General features: G+C 44.4%; 1 protein-coding gene and 1 long non-coding RNA gene across 3 annotated transcripts in view; one reads left to right on the top strand and one right to left on the bottom strand.

The window, feature by feature from the left end:
* Nucleotides 1-7,513, bottom strand: part of RYK (receptor like tyrosine kinase) — a 92,616-nt gene extending 85,103 nt beyond the window's left edge. The window contains exon 1 of one of the 2 annotated variants that reach the window (XM_032143578.3): nt 7,073-7,513. In XM_032143578.3, the coding sequence (XP_031999469.1) occupies nt 7,073-7,304 (232 nt within the window). In that variant the 5' untranslated portion in view covers nt 7,305-7,513. The remainder of the gene's footprint in view (nt 1-7,072) is intronic. The other variant, XM_032143577.1, reaches the window with a different exon arrangement.
* Nucleotides 6,852-15,631, top strand: part of LOC131382286 (uncharacterized) — a 58,026-nt gene continuing 49,246 nt past the window's right edge. The window contains exon 1 of the long non-coding RNA XR_009211602.1: nt 6,852-7,103. This is a non-coding gene — a long non-coding RNA (uncharacterized LOC131382286). The remainder of the gene's footprint in view (nt 7,104-15,631) is intronic.

Here is a 15,631-nt window from a genome sequence, read left to right as displayed (position 1 = left end):
TCCTTATTTTTTGTGCCACTAAGAAAAAAAAAAGCTATTAACTGATGACTCTCCACTGATTATAACATGGTTCTGATTTCAGAGATGTTCAAATGTGGAAAAACTGTACATCCTGTAATCAATTAAACATGGCATTCAAAACATTAATTTACCTGAGCCCCATCTCAGATCAATTCAACAAATTGCTCAGGGTAGGTCAAGGAATCCGTATTTTGTTAAAGCTTCTCAGATGATTTTGGTTAAAGACTAAGCAAACTGTTAACCTTCAAAGGCAGCACAGCAGAGAAAGCATGCACTTTGGAGTCAGGTAGCCCCACACATCTCTGTGACCTACAGCAAATTCTGTAATTGCCCACAACCTCAGCATCTCAGCTTTATCTGTTTAAAAACAAACAAAAAACAGTCAATGCCACCGACTTCTTATGGTTGATAAAAGAGAACACATGTAAAGTACCTGGCATACAGCAAGATACGCTCTTCCTCCTCCTCCCTAAATTACAGGTGATCCATAACTAGAGACTTGTGTGCCGTCTATTCCAGCTTAAAATTTATATAAGAATGAGAATGAGGCCAGGTGAGGTGGCTCACGCCTGTAATCCCAGCACTTTGAAAGGAGGCCAAGGCAGGTGGATCACCTGAGGTCAGGAGTTCGAGACTGGACTGGCCAACATGGGGAAACCCCGTCTCTACCAAAAATACAAAAATTAGCTGGGAGTGGTGGTGGACGCCTGTAATCCCAGCTACTCAGGAGGCTGAGGCAGGAGAATTGCCTGAACCCAGGAGGCAGAGGTTGCAGTGAGCTGAGATCATGCCATTATACTCCAGCCTGAGTGACAAGAGCAAAACTCCGTCTCAAAAAAAAAAAAAGATAAAGAATGAGACCTATGAAATCCACTCAGCACTATCACTGCTGAACACACAAAAAGAATCATTCAACAACTGTTTATTATGTAACTGAGCAATACACACACGTTTATTTTGGCACATTGTAAGAGGACCTTCACAAATGAATGCTGTTTAATAAAATTTTTATTAGAAAATATTGTACTTGATTTACATCAACAACGCACAAAAATGTATACTTTTAAGTGTGACATAATTTTAGAGTAGCTAATGGTTCTGTTTCATGTACAAGTTTTCGTTTTGCTTTAGGATGTGTAGCTGGCAAGATTTTTCAGAACATTGGCAAAACTGCATCAAAACACCAAAAGTAATGCTATGGAACTTCTCAACTCAGGTGCCTGAATAAATACTCACATGTTTGATTTGTCCCAAAAGTGATCCTTAAAATCCAAACAGCATTTTAGGCAGCACCTTCGGAATTGACCAGTCAACTCAGGATGTGACTCACAGGGGACAGGTTTAGCCGTAATTGGATAGAGTTCTCTCACAAGTGTAGCATGAGGAAAAAAAACAACCCTCAAACCCACAATTGCACAATGTCTCTGCCTGTCTCCCAATGAGGAACACATGGATTCAAATAAATAGCAACTCCACCAAAACGCCTAGGGTTAAGGGTTTGCTGCAGAGTGCTAACCTCCCAACAACCCATCCAGGATCTGGGCCCTCTGGCAGGTTATGCCAGACTCATGGGCAGAGGATGCCTTCAACCCTCCACCCCTCCTCCCCACCAAGCATGGGCTCTGAGATTTAGGAGAGGGGTGCTGGGAGGAGAGGAATACATGGCTCATCTCCTTTTTCTTTCCCTTGACCAACCACTTCTCCCAAAAGGAAAGGGTCCTTTGGTTCAGTTGCCCAAATCTGAAACCCTAGATTCCTCTGTGACTCCTCCCCTTTCTTTAGCCCTAAAGTCTCTTCTACTAAGTCTTCTCCAAACTCACCAAATTCCTCACAAATCTATCCCACCCCTTCAACTGCCTAAGTTGATCCCTCTTATCATCACAAGGTTGGCTCTATCCCATTTCCCAGATCCAGCATTTCATTCTCCAAAGCCATCCTTTTCACTGGGGCCAAAGTTATCTTTCCTATAACCCAGACCTGACTGCGCACTCTCCTAGTCTGCATTCTTTAGCAGCTCACTGAAGAATTCACCTATAAGAGTTCAAATTCCTACTCTAACCTCAGCCTCCCTTCCAGCTTTATCCTGTGGCGCTCCATGGCTTTGCTAATTTTTTCACCTCAGCCACCTTAGATTTTTCCTACCCCACAATTTCACACAGCTGCTTCCACACCTCTGTGCCTTTGTTCACACTACTTTCTCTGCCTGGTATGAACTGCTCTTTTCTGCCTACCAAATTCATCCTTCAAGATGAGGCTCAAATGTCTTTTTTTTTCCCTGGGACAACTTCCCTAAACTCTCTAAGCCTCTCTCCCCTCCGCCCTTTCCACAGTCAAAAGTAAGTGCTCCTACAATAACTTATGGCAATCAGCAATATAACTCTTATCTCTGTTACAGTCATAAATGCAAGTCTCCCCTACAAAATTATGAGATCTTCAGGGAAAGGAATGTAATAATTTTGAATTGTCATTTTCTACCACAATATATGGTACTTGGTTTAGCTTCAAAAAAATTTTCTGGACTGATTTGGGACACAGTGATCTCAACTAGTATTGACTTGATTTTAAATAAAATGTGAACACGCTTAACTTTTCCAGAAGATGTTTATTTTAAAAGGAGAAGCAAGTTATCCAAAGTGAATTTCTAACTGGTGGGAGAAGGGGTCTCTTCCCAAAAGTCCCCCTGACCCCTATTACCACCACCACTGTTGGCATAACCAGTTTATACATTCCCCCCACCCACCAGCATGTTCTTCCCAAGCCTCTGGCACTGCCCAGCCATATGGCACCTTCACAGGCTCCGGAATTCCACAGAGCTCAGTACTATGAAAATTATCAATTAGAGAACATGGGAGGATGCAAGAATAATTAGCATAATAATAAAGACCACAAACAAGCACCTATGGCAGCAGGCCTGCAGATTCTACTCTATGAGTTTTTGGTTAATTGCACTCCTCCAGAGCTGATAAAGAGGCAGTATGAATTCAGGTCTCAGGCAGGACTGAGTCAAGACCTGGCCTTACTCACTGTCCAAAAGGCCCTGAATCAGGGTCCTCATCAGTAAAATGCAGAAATGAATGCCTACATTGCAGCCTGTTAAGAGGAGTAAATGCAATCGATGAACCAGGGCCCGGGAACACAGGAAGGCCAACCAGAGTTTAAAAGCTCCTGAAACTTTTGGTGTTTCAGAACAGATACACTTCCATCAGGACTGTGTGCCCTACTACTACCAAAAAACCAGGCTAGTTATTAATACATAACTACTTTAAGATTATTGTTTTCTCATTTCTCTGTGTCACCCCAAAATTTCTATGTTGAAATCCTAACCCCTAAGGGATGGTATTAGCAGGTAGGGCCCTTTGGGAGGTGATTAGCTCATAGGAGCAGTCCTCATGAATGGGATTAGAGCCCTTATAAAAAGACCCAGGGGAGCTCGTTTGCCCCTTCCACCATGTGAGAACACAGGGAGAAAGCAGTATCCATAAACCAGGAAGAGGGCTCTCAGCAGACATCAAATCTACCAAAGCCTTGATCCTGGACTTCCCAGCCTCCAAAACTGTGAGAAATGAATCTCTGTTGTTTACAATCCACCCAGTTTATGGTACTTTGTTACAGCAGCCTGAGCAGACTAACACTCATCTATAAAATAGAAATGACAGTACATAACACAAGGATGACCTCTATGCCCCACACAGACAAAAGACAGCACTTTTAAAAGTGTCAACTACTACTGCAACCACCACTACTAACTACTCGTAATACTGTTCATACAAAAAGACTGCCACACGTCATCTTCAATAGTTAAACCCAAACCCTAACTGCCACTTACACATTGTGGAATGACCATAATCGCTTACCTCCATTTCCTTCCAAAATTCCTCTAAAATGATAGTTTAAAAAAAAAAAATCACAAAGATATCAAACCACAAGGACAAACAGAAAAGGAAAGACAACGATTTTTTAAACAAACTTTTGCAAGATGGCAAAGTACTTGAAGGAATGGTCACTGCCCCTCAGGTCTTGAGGCACCAACGAGATGCCAAAGGCTGATCTGAGGCTCAGCCTAGCCAAGGGGGGAGCCACTGAAAGAGATGTTCAAAGCTTTTGGACCCCGAGTTCCAGCAGGAGACCCAAAGTTTTTTCTGAAGAAACTGAATCACAGTGACACGGAACTGTAGCCAGAAGTCAAAGGCTACAGCCTCCATCCCTCCCTCAGACAGGTAACCCAAACCCTGGCAGCTGGTATATCACCAAGCATACCAGAGGCAGGAGATGACGGTTTCTTTGTTGTGAACACTGGCCCCAAAGGAGATATGAAGGTGTTGATATTCAGGGCAGACTCCCAATGAAAAGTGCACCTGAACTCACAAGTCACTAGACCACCAATACACACATGTTCTCTCCTCTGCAATCAACTCCTCAGGATCTTTCTCTTCATTACAGACAGTCAAGGATTACCAGATATTTGTGACTTAAACAAACAAAGAAAAGATCCCTGAAATGAATAGCCACATTGGAGGAAACAGAAGAAATATTAAAAATATATTAAACACAAAGAAAAAATAAAAATACACACATCAGAGACAAGTGAAGATAATACATCCATAAAATAAGATGCAATGAAATGGAAACAGAAAAAGATTCTAAAATTTAAAAACATGATCATTAACAATGAGAACCATTCCCCCTTCCCACTCTTTCCAGTACAAAGAAATACATAAGAGGTGAGATTAGTTAAGAAAATTTGAAGATCACTTGTAGGGGGTTCAACAACCAAACCAACAGACATCTCAGAAAGAAACATACACAGAGAAAATAAAGGGTGGGAATTATTTAAAAAAAAAAAAAGCACTTCTGAAATCTAAAAGATAGGAGTCTCTAGATTGAAAGGACCCACTAAGGTAATACAAGAAAGCAAAAGAAGAAAGGAAGGAAAGAACCAACCAACCAACCACACAAAAACTTATAAAACTTCAGAATGCCAGAGAAAAAGAACCTGAGCTTCAAAAAAACAGAGAAAAAAAGAGGCATCAGAATGGCTTTGGACTTTTCCTCAAAAACCCTTAAGACAGAAAACTGTGAACATGCCATCAAAATTATGAAAAAATGTATTTCTACTTAATATTTTAAATTCAGCCAAACCACCTACAAAGTATGAGGACAGGATACACACATTCAGACATTCAAGGCCTCAAGTAATTTATCTCTCATCATTCCTTCTTAAGAAGCTACTGAGGATACATACATAGTAGCAAAATGAAGCAAACCAAGAAAAAGGAAGAAGGAGATCCAAGAAACAGAGGTTCCGAGACAGGAAAGAAGTAACAGACTGAAGTCCCAGAAAAAATAATCGTATTATCTAGACTGGAGCAAGAGGATGGAATGCTCCAGACCAAGAAGTCTCTAAGAGGAAACCAAGCGGAACTAATAGATGATTTAATGTGCTACCTGGAAAAAAAAAAAAAAAATCAAAAGGCATTTAACATACTTCTTGGAGTAGTTGAGGGAACACAGCCAAAGATAAATAGGTAACGAATCAAAATGCAATTTTGATAAAATGCCATTATTTGCTATGGGAAAAACAAAAATGTACAGAAAAAAACATCATAAGTCACTATTTAGCAATACATGTGTACACAATAATGTAAACACTGCTATTTTTACAAAAAAGTTATGTAACTACATTGGAGGATTTAAGAGAGAAATGAGAAAGAGCTCAGTTATGATACTAGAAAGTCAAAGACTTATTCTACATTGATTTAGAACTACAAAAGTTAAAAAAAGAGGAAGAAAAAATAAACAAGACCTAGTTGAGGTAGTAGCTACCCCTGGAAAGTAGAGCCTGGGGGATAAAAAGGACAAAAGCAAGAGCCTGCTGTGTTTGTCAAAAATCTTTTAAGCCGGATGCGGTGGCTCACACCTGTAATCCCAGCACTTTGGGAGGCTGAGGTGGGTGATCACCTGAGGTTGGGAGTTGAGACCAGCCTGACCAACATGGAGAAACCTCTTCTCTACTAAAAACACAAAATTAGCTGGGCGTGGTGATGCGTGCCTGTAATCCCAGCTACTGGGGAGGCTGAGGCAGGAGAATCGCTTGAACCCAGGAGGCAGAGGTTGCGGTGAGCTAAGATCATATTATTGCACTCCAGCCCGGGCAACAAGAGCGAAGAGGTCATTCCTGTCACATCTTCCTCTAAGGGGTGGGTCATTTCCAGAATCCACAAAGTCCTAACATAAGACCCCAGCAATTTTTCAAATTAATTCCCCAAACAACAAAGCTAAGCAAGTAAATGGAACCACAAACCGACCCAAGACTAAGTTGTTTCCCTTTAAGATATTCAAAGTAGGAGAGTGGCCCAGAAGTACAGAATCGGTCCAAACTCCCAACAAACCCAATGCAAAAACCAAAAAACTAAAAAAGTCTGCTACCTGGCAATTCATTCACTAAAAATATGCTTAGAATCTAAGCATATGCTCCAAATCTACGTCCCAAGATTTGGAGGCTGCCACGAACATTTGGTGCCCTTATAACCTCCCCCTCTCTCTTTTTTTTTTTTTTTTTTTTTTTTTTTTTTTGTAAAAGGGTAAGCACAGAGCGTGGCCTCTACTGGGGCATCAAAACCACAGCAAAGGGTTTGCAAGTTCAGTCTAAAACATGAATTTCGAGATATTCAAAATCGAGGGCCCTAGAGTGACACACATAGAAAGGGTCAAAAAAACTTCGTGCAGCAAGGAAAAAAGTTGTAAGGGCGATTGACTCTTCTAGGGAGAAGGGCTAAGGAGGCAGCGAGGAGGATGGGATGGGGTGAATCTGGGTCTATCGCGGCGGGGCAGCGAGAGCGGCACGAAGGCTGACCCGGAGCTGGGGTCCGGGCAGGGACCACACCTCCCAGCCAGCAGGGCACGCAGAGACCGGGCCGCGAGGCGAATCCGGGCGCGGGGGGCGGGGAGGATATTCGCCGGCGGTCCACGGCGCGCAGACTGATCCGCCGGCGGCCGGAAGCTGCCCCGGCCGGCCCGACCTGCCCGCCCTGGCCTCGGCGGCCCCACTCACCGATCAGCCGGCGCACCTCGTCCTCGCTCAGGTAGAGACTCACGCTCGGCCCCGCGGAAGCCGACTGCAGCTCCGGGGGCCGCGGGGCGGGAGCGGCGGCGGCGCCAGGCGCGGGCAACAGCGGCAACAGCGCCAGCAGAAGCAGCAGCGGCGGCGGCAGCGGGGCCCTCAGGCCGCGGGCCCCCCGGAGGCGACTCCGGCCCGGCCGCCCCAGCCGCGCCGCCCCGCGCATGGCCGCCGCCGCCGCCGCCGAAAAGGAGCGTCGGCCGTCCGCCGCACCGCCGCCCACCCCCGGCCCCGAGCCGCTCACAGCCCCGAGCCGGGGGCGGCTGCCCAGCTCATTGCGCTGCCGGCCCGTGGCAGCCAGCAGTAGCTTCAGACCTCCAGAGCGCGCCGCCGCCGCCGCCGCCTCCTCGGCGGCATCGTCCGGAGTAGGGGGCTGCCCGCGGAGACGCGCCCGTGCGCGCCGCCGCCTCCCCGGGAGCGCGCACGCACCTTTCGCTCTGGGCGGGCCGGGCTGGGCAGCGCGCTGGGGTTTTAAAGTGCTTTGGCGGGCAAAGGGCTCCGGTCACCCTCTCCCCAAGAGCCGGTCCCCGCCCCACGCGGTCACTGCGTCTAATGTTTGCTTGTCTATTGTCTGTAACCCTCCTTTCCCAACGGACGTGCCAGGCTGGAGCCACCGGCCGCGCCTGCAGCTCAGTGGGCGCCCTAAGTCCCCGTAAACGCCTGGATGCGGCCGTTGTGGTTGCGAAAGAGCAGCATGCTTTCCTGTTTAGTGGGAAAACTCAAATAGATAGAGAAATCATTCTTTATCTTACCATCGGTGATCAACTTTATCATTTCCGTATCTATTATTAGAATGTATACTACATATATTTGTTTTCCAGAAAGATCTTAGCACGCTTTAGTTACCCTATTTTTACGTTACAAAATTTTATTTATTTTTATATTTTTATTTATTTATTTTGAGACGAAGTCTTGCTCCGTCACCCAAGCTGGAGTGCACTGGCACGATCTTGGCTCACTGCAACCTCTGCCTCCTAGGTTCACGCCATTCTCCTGCCTCAGCCTCCCGAGTAGCTGGGATTACAGGCGCCCGCAACCATGCCCGATTAATTTTTTGTATTTTTAGTAGAGACGGGGTTTCACCATGTTGGCTGGGCTGGTCTCGAACTCGTGACTTCACGTGATCCACCGACCTCGGCCTCCCAAAGCTCTGGGATTACAGGCGTAAGCCACCGCGCCCGGCCAAATTGTTATTTTTTTATAATCGTTCTACATCACTATAATCAACCTGCCTTTGGGGTTGTTAATCTGCCGTCCACACCAGGCTTCGACAGCCTTCCAATAATATGAAACTGTGTGCAAAAGTGTATGTGTCGTCGTGTGTATTTGTGTCCACGTCCATGTTTCTGTATGTTGTGTGTATGCTTGAGTGCACACAGAGAGGTGGTATGTCATCATTTGTTCTAGGGAGTCCTTGTCCCCTCAAAGAGGTTAAGAACTGCAGATAGACCTCGTGTACTTAAAGGCGGTGGAGCCAGCCAAGGCATGGACTTCCGGGCCTCCTGATGTACTTTTGTGAGCCGCCCACCATCGCGGTCAAACTTGCACCAGTGACCCCTCTCTTGGTGAGGTTCCAAGGGCCCCTGCCCTGTCCGGGGACACCTCGTCCCTGCGGACAGGCCCCCGTCCTGACCCCAAGGCTCTCGCCGGGCCGTGCCTCGGGGAGCAGCTGCTCTCACGCTAGGCCTGGCTTCGGGGCGCAGTTGCTCCATCGCAGTGAGGCACTGGGAAGCGCTATTTTTATCCTCAGGGAAGGGTAGGGAAAAAGAGAGGCTGATAAGGAGGGAAGTACTGGAACTTGATTTTCTCCCTCCCTAGCAAGATACACGGATCCCATTTAGAGATAGGCTGGCCTCAGTTTGTCAAGCTTCAGCGCCTCAGCACAAAATCTTACACCCTTCATCCTACCGGAGGAGGCTGAGAAGAGGGAGAGGGAAGGGAAAGTGCTCCATCAGAGAAGGCTAAAAGCCACAAAAGTCAGCAAAAATACTTCTGTTGGGACAGCCACTGCTACCAGGGTTCTGCCAGGAAGGGCTTGAGGCTCGAAACATGTTGTGTGAACAGGAATCTCAATTCAGATGGGAAGCATTTTTTTAAAGGGTGGCTTATTCTTGCACTTTTAAAAAAGCTCACAGTCCGCAAAGAAAGAAACTCTTAGCTTCTCGAGGTTCTTTAATTACTAGGTCTTGTCAGTGACTTCTTGAGGCAGCCTATGATGTAAACAGCAGAGAGCTCTCACTCAGGCCTGGCTAGGTTCTGGTACTTGTTAATCCTGTGGTCTTGGGAAAATTAAACTCTCCAAGCCTTGGTTCTCTCATTCATAAAAATCCCGGGATAATGCCCGACTCTCAGGGCTTTTACAGGATTTAATTGGAGAGAGATGCAAGTAAAACATCTAGGCAGACACTGGGTAGGTGTCACACCTGTTGTTATTGTAATTACAAGGAATCCTTTTCCTTTAATGACCACTTCCTGTGAAAGTTTCATCACCAGTTACCTCCGAACAGTTCAAACCTGGGACCCTCATGAACCTCATTCAGTAGCACCATGCCTGGCCCAGAGCTTGAGCTCGATAAAGACTCGTGCCAGGCATCACGCTAGGCACTGGGGACACAGGAGCAAGCAATGTGCTTCCTTGAGAACTTTGATAAACAAATGTTTTCATCAATTCTACAAAGAAAAGTTCTCAAAGTGTGGCCCCCAGACCAGCAGTATCATCACCCAGGAACTTGTAATGTAAATTCCTTGGACACCCTCCATACTATCAGGTAGCAGCTCCAGGGCTGGGGCCCAACAATCTGTTTTCCCAAGCCTCCTGGTGCTTCTGATGCTGCTAGTCACTCCATTAATATCTCAGCTCTCCTGTCTCTCTTTTGGTCGGCTGCAGTTGCCTGCTTTCTCCCTTACTTGCTCAGTCTGTTCCCAACACAGCAGACAGAGGCATTCTGTTAAACGTCAGCCTGATCATGTACTCTCTGGCTTTCAGACCACCAGTGGTTCCCCAACTCACCTAGAATAAAAGGCAAAGTCTTTCCAAGATGTCAAGGTAGTTCTCACTCTCCACCTTTCTCCCTTCCCTCTGACCTTATCTTCTGCTCATCACCTACTCCCTTAGTTCCTGCCATGCCACAAAGGCTTCCTTTCTGTTCTTCCAACAAACCAGACACAATTCTACCTCAGGGCCTTTGCACTGCTGTTCCCTGTCTCTGGAATGCTCTTCTGTCTGACACCCACATGGCTTCATCTCCTTCAAATCTATACTCAGATGTTAACTTCTGAATAAGATTGCAAACTTCCCCACACTTTAATTAAACCCTTGGAGAAGGAATTGATTCCCAGTCTCTCTCTTGCTGTCTCTGCATGACACTTGGTCTCATACAAAGGTCTTCCCACAATCCCCAACCCATCCTGAAGAGGAAGTTTCCTCTCCCTCCCCTAACAAGGTGTGGGTGGCAACTTCTGAAATTTCCCAAAAAGCCTTAGCATGAAAATGAGAAACCCTGACCACAGCCTCCTGAGGTTTCTTTGCCTTGGGGAAATGAAAGCCACAGTCATCAACGAAATCCACCCACTGGCCCTCTGCTCTTGGTTTTGTTTGTCACAGTGGTTGACCTTATTCTCCTCCTCCAGGAGACATATTTCAGCATGGCCAGGAAATACCATCAGCAGGACTTGTACTTTAAAAAGCCAGTCTTGGGCTTGAGATGCCATGGGGTAGATGGGTAGGTGGGAGCATGGGGTCAAGGCTACACAGAGATGACGGGTGTTCCATGTTTGACCTCTGATGTGGGCTGAGAATACCTGGTGCCCGCAAGGACAGACACCCAGAGACAACTCAGCAACATGGACCTGACCCGACCACTCAGCTGGGTGGGGGTGGATGGTTGGAGAAGGGGTAGCTCCAAGTCCTGAAATCAGCCTCTTCTTTTGCCAGGAGCGGTTGGGAATGTGGCTCTCTCTGTAAACCTTCTCCTTCCAGAAGTAATATATTAAACCATTTGCATTGTAAAAGAGTCAAGCAGCACAGAAGTATCTGAAGTAAAATATAAATATGTCCCTCCACACACACCCTCATCTCTCTTACCCACTGCCCAGTTTGGTGTATGTTCTGAGAGACCTTCTCTAGGCAGTTACTCACACATATATGGGTTTAAACACACAATTGTATGTGTGTGCTCTTTTTTAGTCTTACAGAAATGGACAACACAACAAAAAGTTGTGGTCTACAGGATTTGCTTTTTTGACTTACCTAAGTAAGTTGAGATCTCGAGGATGTTCTCATGACAGGGCATACAGAGGCACCCCTATGGTGTTCTTTTGGATGGGATGAACTGATGGATTTCACCAGTTCTGGTAATACACATCAAATCCTTGCACATACATCTTTGTGCACATGTATAAATATTTAGAAGAACAGATTCTCTGAAATGGAATCTTTAAGTCCAAAGGAGTTATGTTTTAATTTTGATAGATTCTGCTGAATTGCCTTCCAAAAGATTTTACAAATATACATTTCTAAATGTGGCATAAATGAGAGACATAAGGTAATAGGCCAGTGTTTTTCATTTTGCTTTTGACAGTCTAGCGAAAGAAAAATAGCTTATTGTCGTTTAATCTGCATTGCCCTCATCACTAGTGCGGTTAAACATCTTATATGCTTATTGCCTATTCAAATTACTCTGAAATATCTGCCCACCTATTCTATTTTTTAGTTAGCTTATTTATCTTCTTATTGACTTATGGATGTTTTCTTTTACTGTATCCCTTGTCATTTAACTTTTCTTATGATGTTCTTTACTTAATTTAAATTTTGGATTTCTATTTTAGATAAATCTGACAATCTTTTCCTTTATGGTTTCTGCATTTTGTGTCTTACAAAGGGCCCCAATTAATATTTTTTGTATTTTGTACTTTTTTCTCTTAAAAAATAGCTCCTTAATCTATCTGGAATTTATGTTTATGTATGGCATATGATACAATTTTATTTTTTCCATATGGTTAACCATTTGTACCAAACACTACTTATTACATTTACTGAATGTTCCTTAGTGGCCATATCTAACTTTAAACAAAACAGGAATTTCAGCCTGCTTTCGCTTCCCTCTTTCTTCACATACCGTTCACATTGAGATCATCTAGTTCTACACTGGCCAGTATAGCAGGCACTAGCCACATATGGCCATAAACTACTTCAAATGTGGCTGGTAGGAATTGAGATGTGCTGTAAGTGCAAAGTGCACGCCAGATATTGAAGACTTGGTATTAAAAAAAAAGAATGTAAAATATTTCATTGATAATTTTTATATTGGTTGAATATTAGAGTGGTAATATTTTAGATATATTGTGTTAAAATATATTATTAAAATTTATTTCATATGTTTATTTTACCTTTTTTGACTTAACTACTAGAAAATTATGTTTATGGCCTATCTGACATTTCTATTGGGCAGTGCTGATCTAGATATTAGTTCCAGGTTGTTCAGCATTTCATTTCAAAAATTACATTTTTCATAGCACTTTAAACAATCGACAAATGGCATTAGTTGCAGTAACTGAGACTAAAATAGGCAAGTGATCCTATGAGAAATCACAGTATTACAGTATGACACAGTGTTCACTTGTCATAAGCATTTTTTTTTAACCACAAACCTCAACATTGAATTGTTTAGCTCAAATGTGCAGAATTTCATTCTCGACAAGGTGAAAAAGAAATTCTGCAAAAATGCTGTCTATCATCAAAGTAAATTTTATATTGGCATGTGAAATATGAGAAACATTCCTTATTCAGTGTCTTGGGCTGAAAGCCTGGAGAAGCCTCTCTATTATCTTACAAGGGAGCCAGGGATCTTTGCTAAGTTGGAAGAAAGTGAGCATCTCACAAAAGAATCAGGTGGGTGGCCACCAGAACCTTATAACGGGGATGCACAATGTGGGGCCAAAGTGAAGAGACTTCCTTGGGCTGAGGGGACTTCAGAATCTAAAGAATGGGTCATGCAGGTGATGGACACAAATTGTCCCCTGAAATCCATTCTCTCCTTTGTCCATACTCATAGGGTTTTTGCTGTGCTAGTTTCACGCCTTCCCTGTACTTCACTAAATTCTTTTAAGTAGAATGTGAGCAAAAGTGCAGCTTCTGCTTCCTCACTTTCTGCGTGAGCGGTGATGATTCACCTTGATTGCGGAGGTAAGCAGGGTGCCTCGAGGGAGAAGAGCAACATGGTGGACGAACTCAGAAGCCTTTGGGGCCACATGAGCACAACCTACTGTCAGCTGAGACTGGCTGGACTCTTACGTGACAGAGAAATCAACTTTTATCTTATTAAATCCATCTGGAGGTCTCTTTGTTACAATGGCTTTGTCTTAACCTAATTTAATATATTTAGTCTGGCCTCTCAGAAGACAGGACCTTATTCCAGGAGAAAACCTAGGTGATGTTCTTTTAAATTGTAAGGAGGTCTCCACAGTTGAGGAAAAGGTACAACTGATCGAGGGCGACACCATCATTAGTTTTTTGTTGCTGCTGTAACAAATTACTACAGTCCTCACGGTAATAAGTAAGAGCTTATTCTAACACAAGCAGTAAGCCAGATTTCACCAACCTTCTTATCATGACAGCATATTTCTCTTTTTTCTGTAGTTTATTTTGTGTATTTATCTATTTACTTTTGCAATTTCTGCTCAGAAGCTTTTAGGTCTTCCACAACTGATAATTTCTCTTCATTTCATTCTCATATTGGTTTCAAGTCACCTACATTTGCAGAGTCCTGTCTTTCTGCTTAGAGGACATTAAATGTTTCTATTTTATGCTGTAATATGTTTCAGGCATTTTCTTTTTTGTTTGTTTGGTTTTGGTTTTGGTTTTTGGTTTTTTTTTTTGAGACGGTCTCGCTCTGTTGCCCAGGCTGGAGTGCAGTGGCGTGATCTCGGCTCACTGCAGCCTCCGCCTCCCAGGTTCAAGCTGTTCTCCTGTCTCAGCCTCCCAAGTAGCTGGGGTTACTACACGCATCACCACATCTGGTTAATTTTTGTATTTTTAGTAGAGACGGGGTTTCGCCATGCTGGCAAGCTGGTCTTGAACTCCTGACCTCAGGTGATCCACCCGCCTTGGCCTCCCAAAGTTCTGGGATTACAGGCATGAGCCACCAAGGCCGGCCCCACCCAGGTGTTTTGAAACAAAGAGCTTTGTGCTCAGAGGCATGCAAGCCTTTGGGGATGATTCGGCTGCAATCTGTTATGATTTTAAATATTAGCTTTTCTCTTCTCTGTTCCAATTATAATTGTTACTGAAATATGCCTGGGAGAGATGTGATCTGCTCAGACAAGCATGTTAGAAGATTGTTTCGGAGAAGATGTAGAGGATGGGCTGGAGGGGAAATGGTAAGGCCAGAGGCTGGGACACCAGGCAGTGTGGCTTTCCGACTTTCAAATAGACTGGGTAACAGAGGATGGGGACTGAACAGGGCAGGGCAGTGAGGGTGGAAATGGGGGCAGGGGAGCAGGTAGAGATGGTCTGATCTGAGGGATATTTATGGAATAGGATCAATAGCTTGATGATAGGTTAAATAAAGTTTGGGGAAGTAGGAAGTGAGTGGCAAGGGACAAGGATGAATCCCAAGTGTTTGGACTGGAAATAGGTGGTAGTGGTGCCATTCTGATGGATAGAGATTAGTAGCAATATTAATGCTAACCCTCCTCCCCCTCCTCTTCCTCCTGCTGCGACTACTAATGATTGGGGACATTTCTTGAATAATGGACACATGTCAGACACTCTAATGCATGCTTGACATATGTCTTAGTTGATTTTATGTTGTTATGACAGAATACCACAGACTGTGTAAGTTATAATGAACAAAAATGTATTGGCTCATGGTCTGGAGGCTGGGAAGTCGAAGATTTAGGAGCTAACATCTGGTAGAGTCTTCTTGGTATGTCATCCCATAATGGAAGGGCAAAGAGAGGGCAAGAAAGAGACAGGATGTGGCCAAACTTGTCCTTTTATAAGGAACCCACTACTGAGATAATGGCATTAGTGAGATAATGGCACTAATCGATTCATGAGAATGGTGCCCCCATGACCCAAACACTTCTCATTAGGCCCCACCTTCCATCACTGCTGCGTTGGGGATCAAGTTCCCAACATATGGACTTTGGGGACACATTTAAACCATAGCAACATGCATTATGAGATATAATAAGATCACGTAATCCTATAAGAAACTACAGAGAAGGAGTAACCAGAGAGTTAGGAGAAGCATGAGAGTAGTCATGGTGTCCAGAAAAAGAAGTGTGTTAGGGAGGCGGTGGTCAATTGTGCTAAATGCAATGAGATAAGCCATGAATGGAGGCATGCTCAATGCCTCTGCTGACAAAATGAGCATTGGTGAGGGAGACTCCATGGGAAGCAGAAAACTGACTGCAAAAGTCACAGAAGAAAGGAGAGGCAAAGAAGTGGAGACCATGACTTCAGAAGATGTTTGATATAGTTTGGCTGTG

This window comes from Hylobates moloch, unplaced genomic scaffold (genome assembly GCF_009828535.3).
Source record: "Hylobates moloch isolate HMO894 unplaced genomic scaffold, HMol_V3 SCAFFOLD_22, whole genome shotgun sequence".
NCBI lineage: Eukaryota > Metazoa > Chordata > Mammalia > Primates > Hylobatidae > Hylobates > Hylobates moloch.
This window is presented reverse-complemented; position numbering and strand designations above follow the sequence as displayed.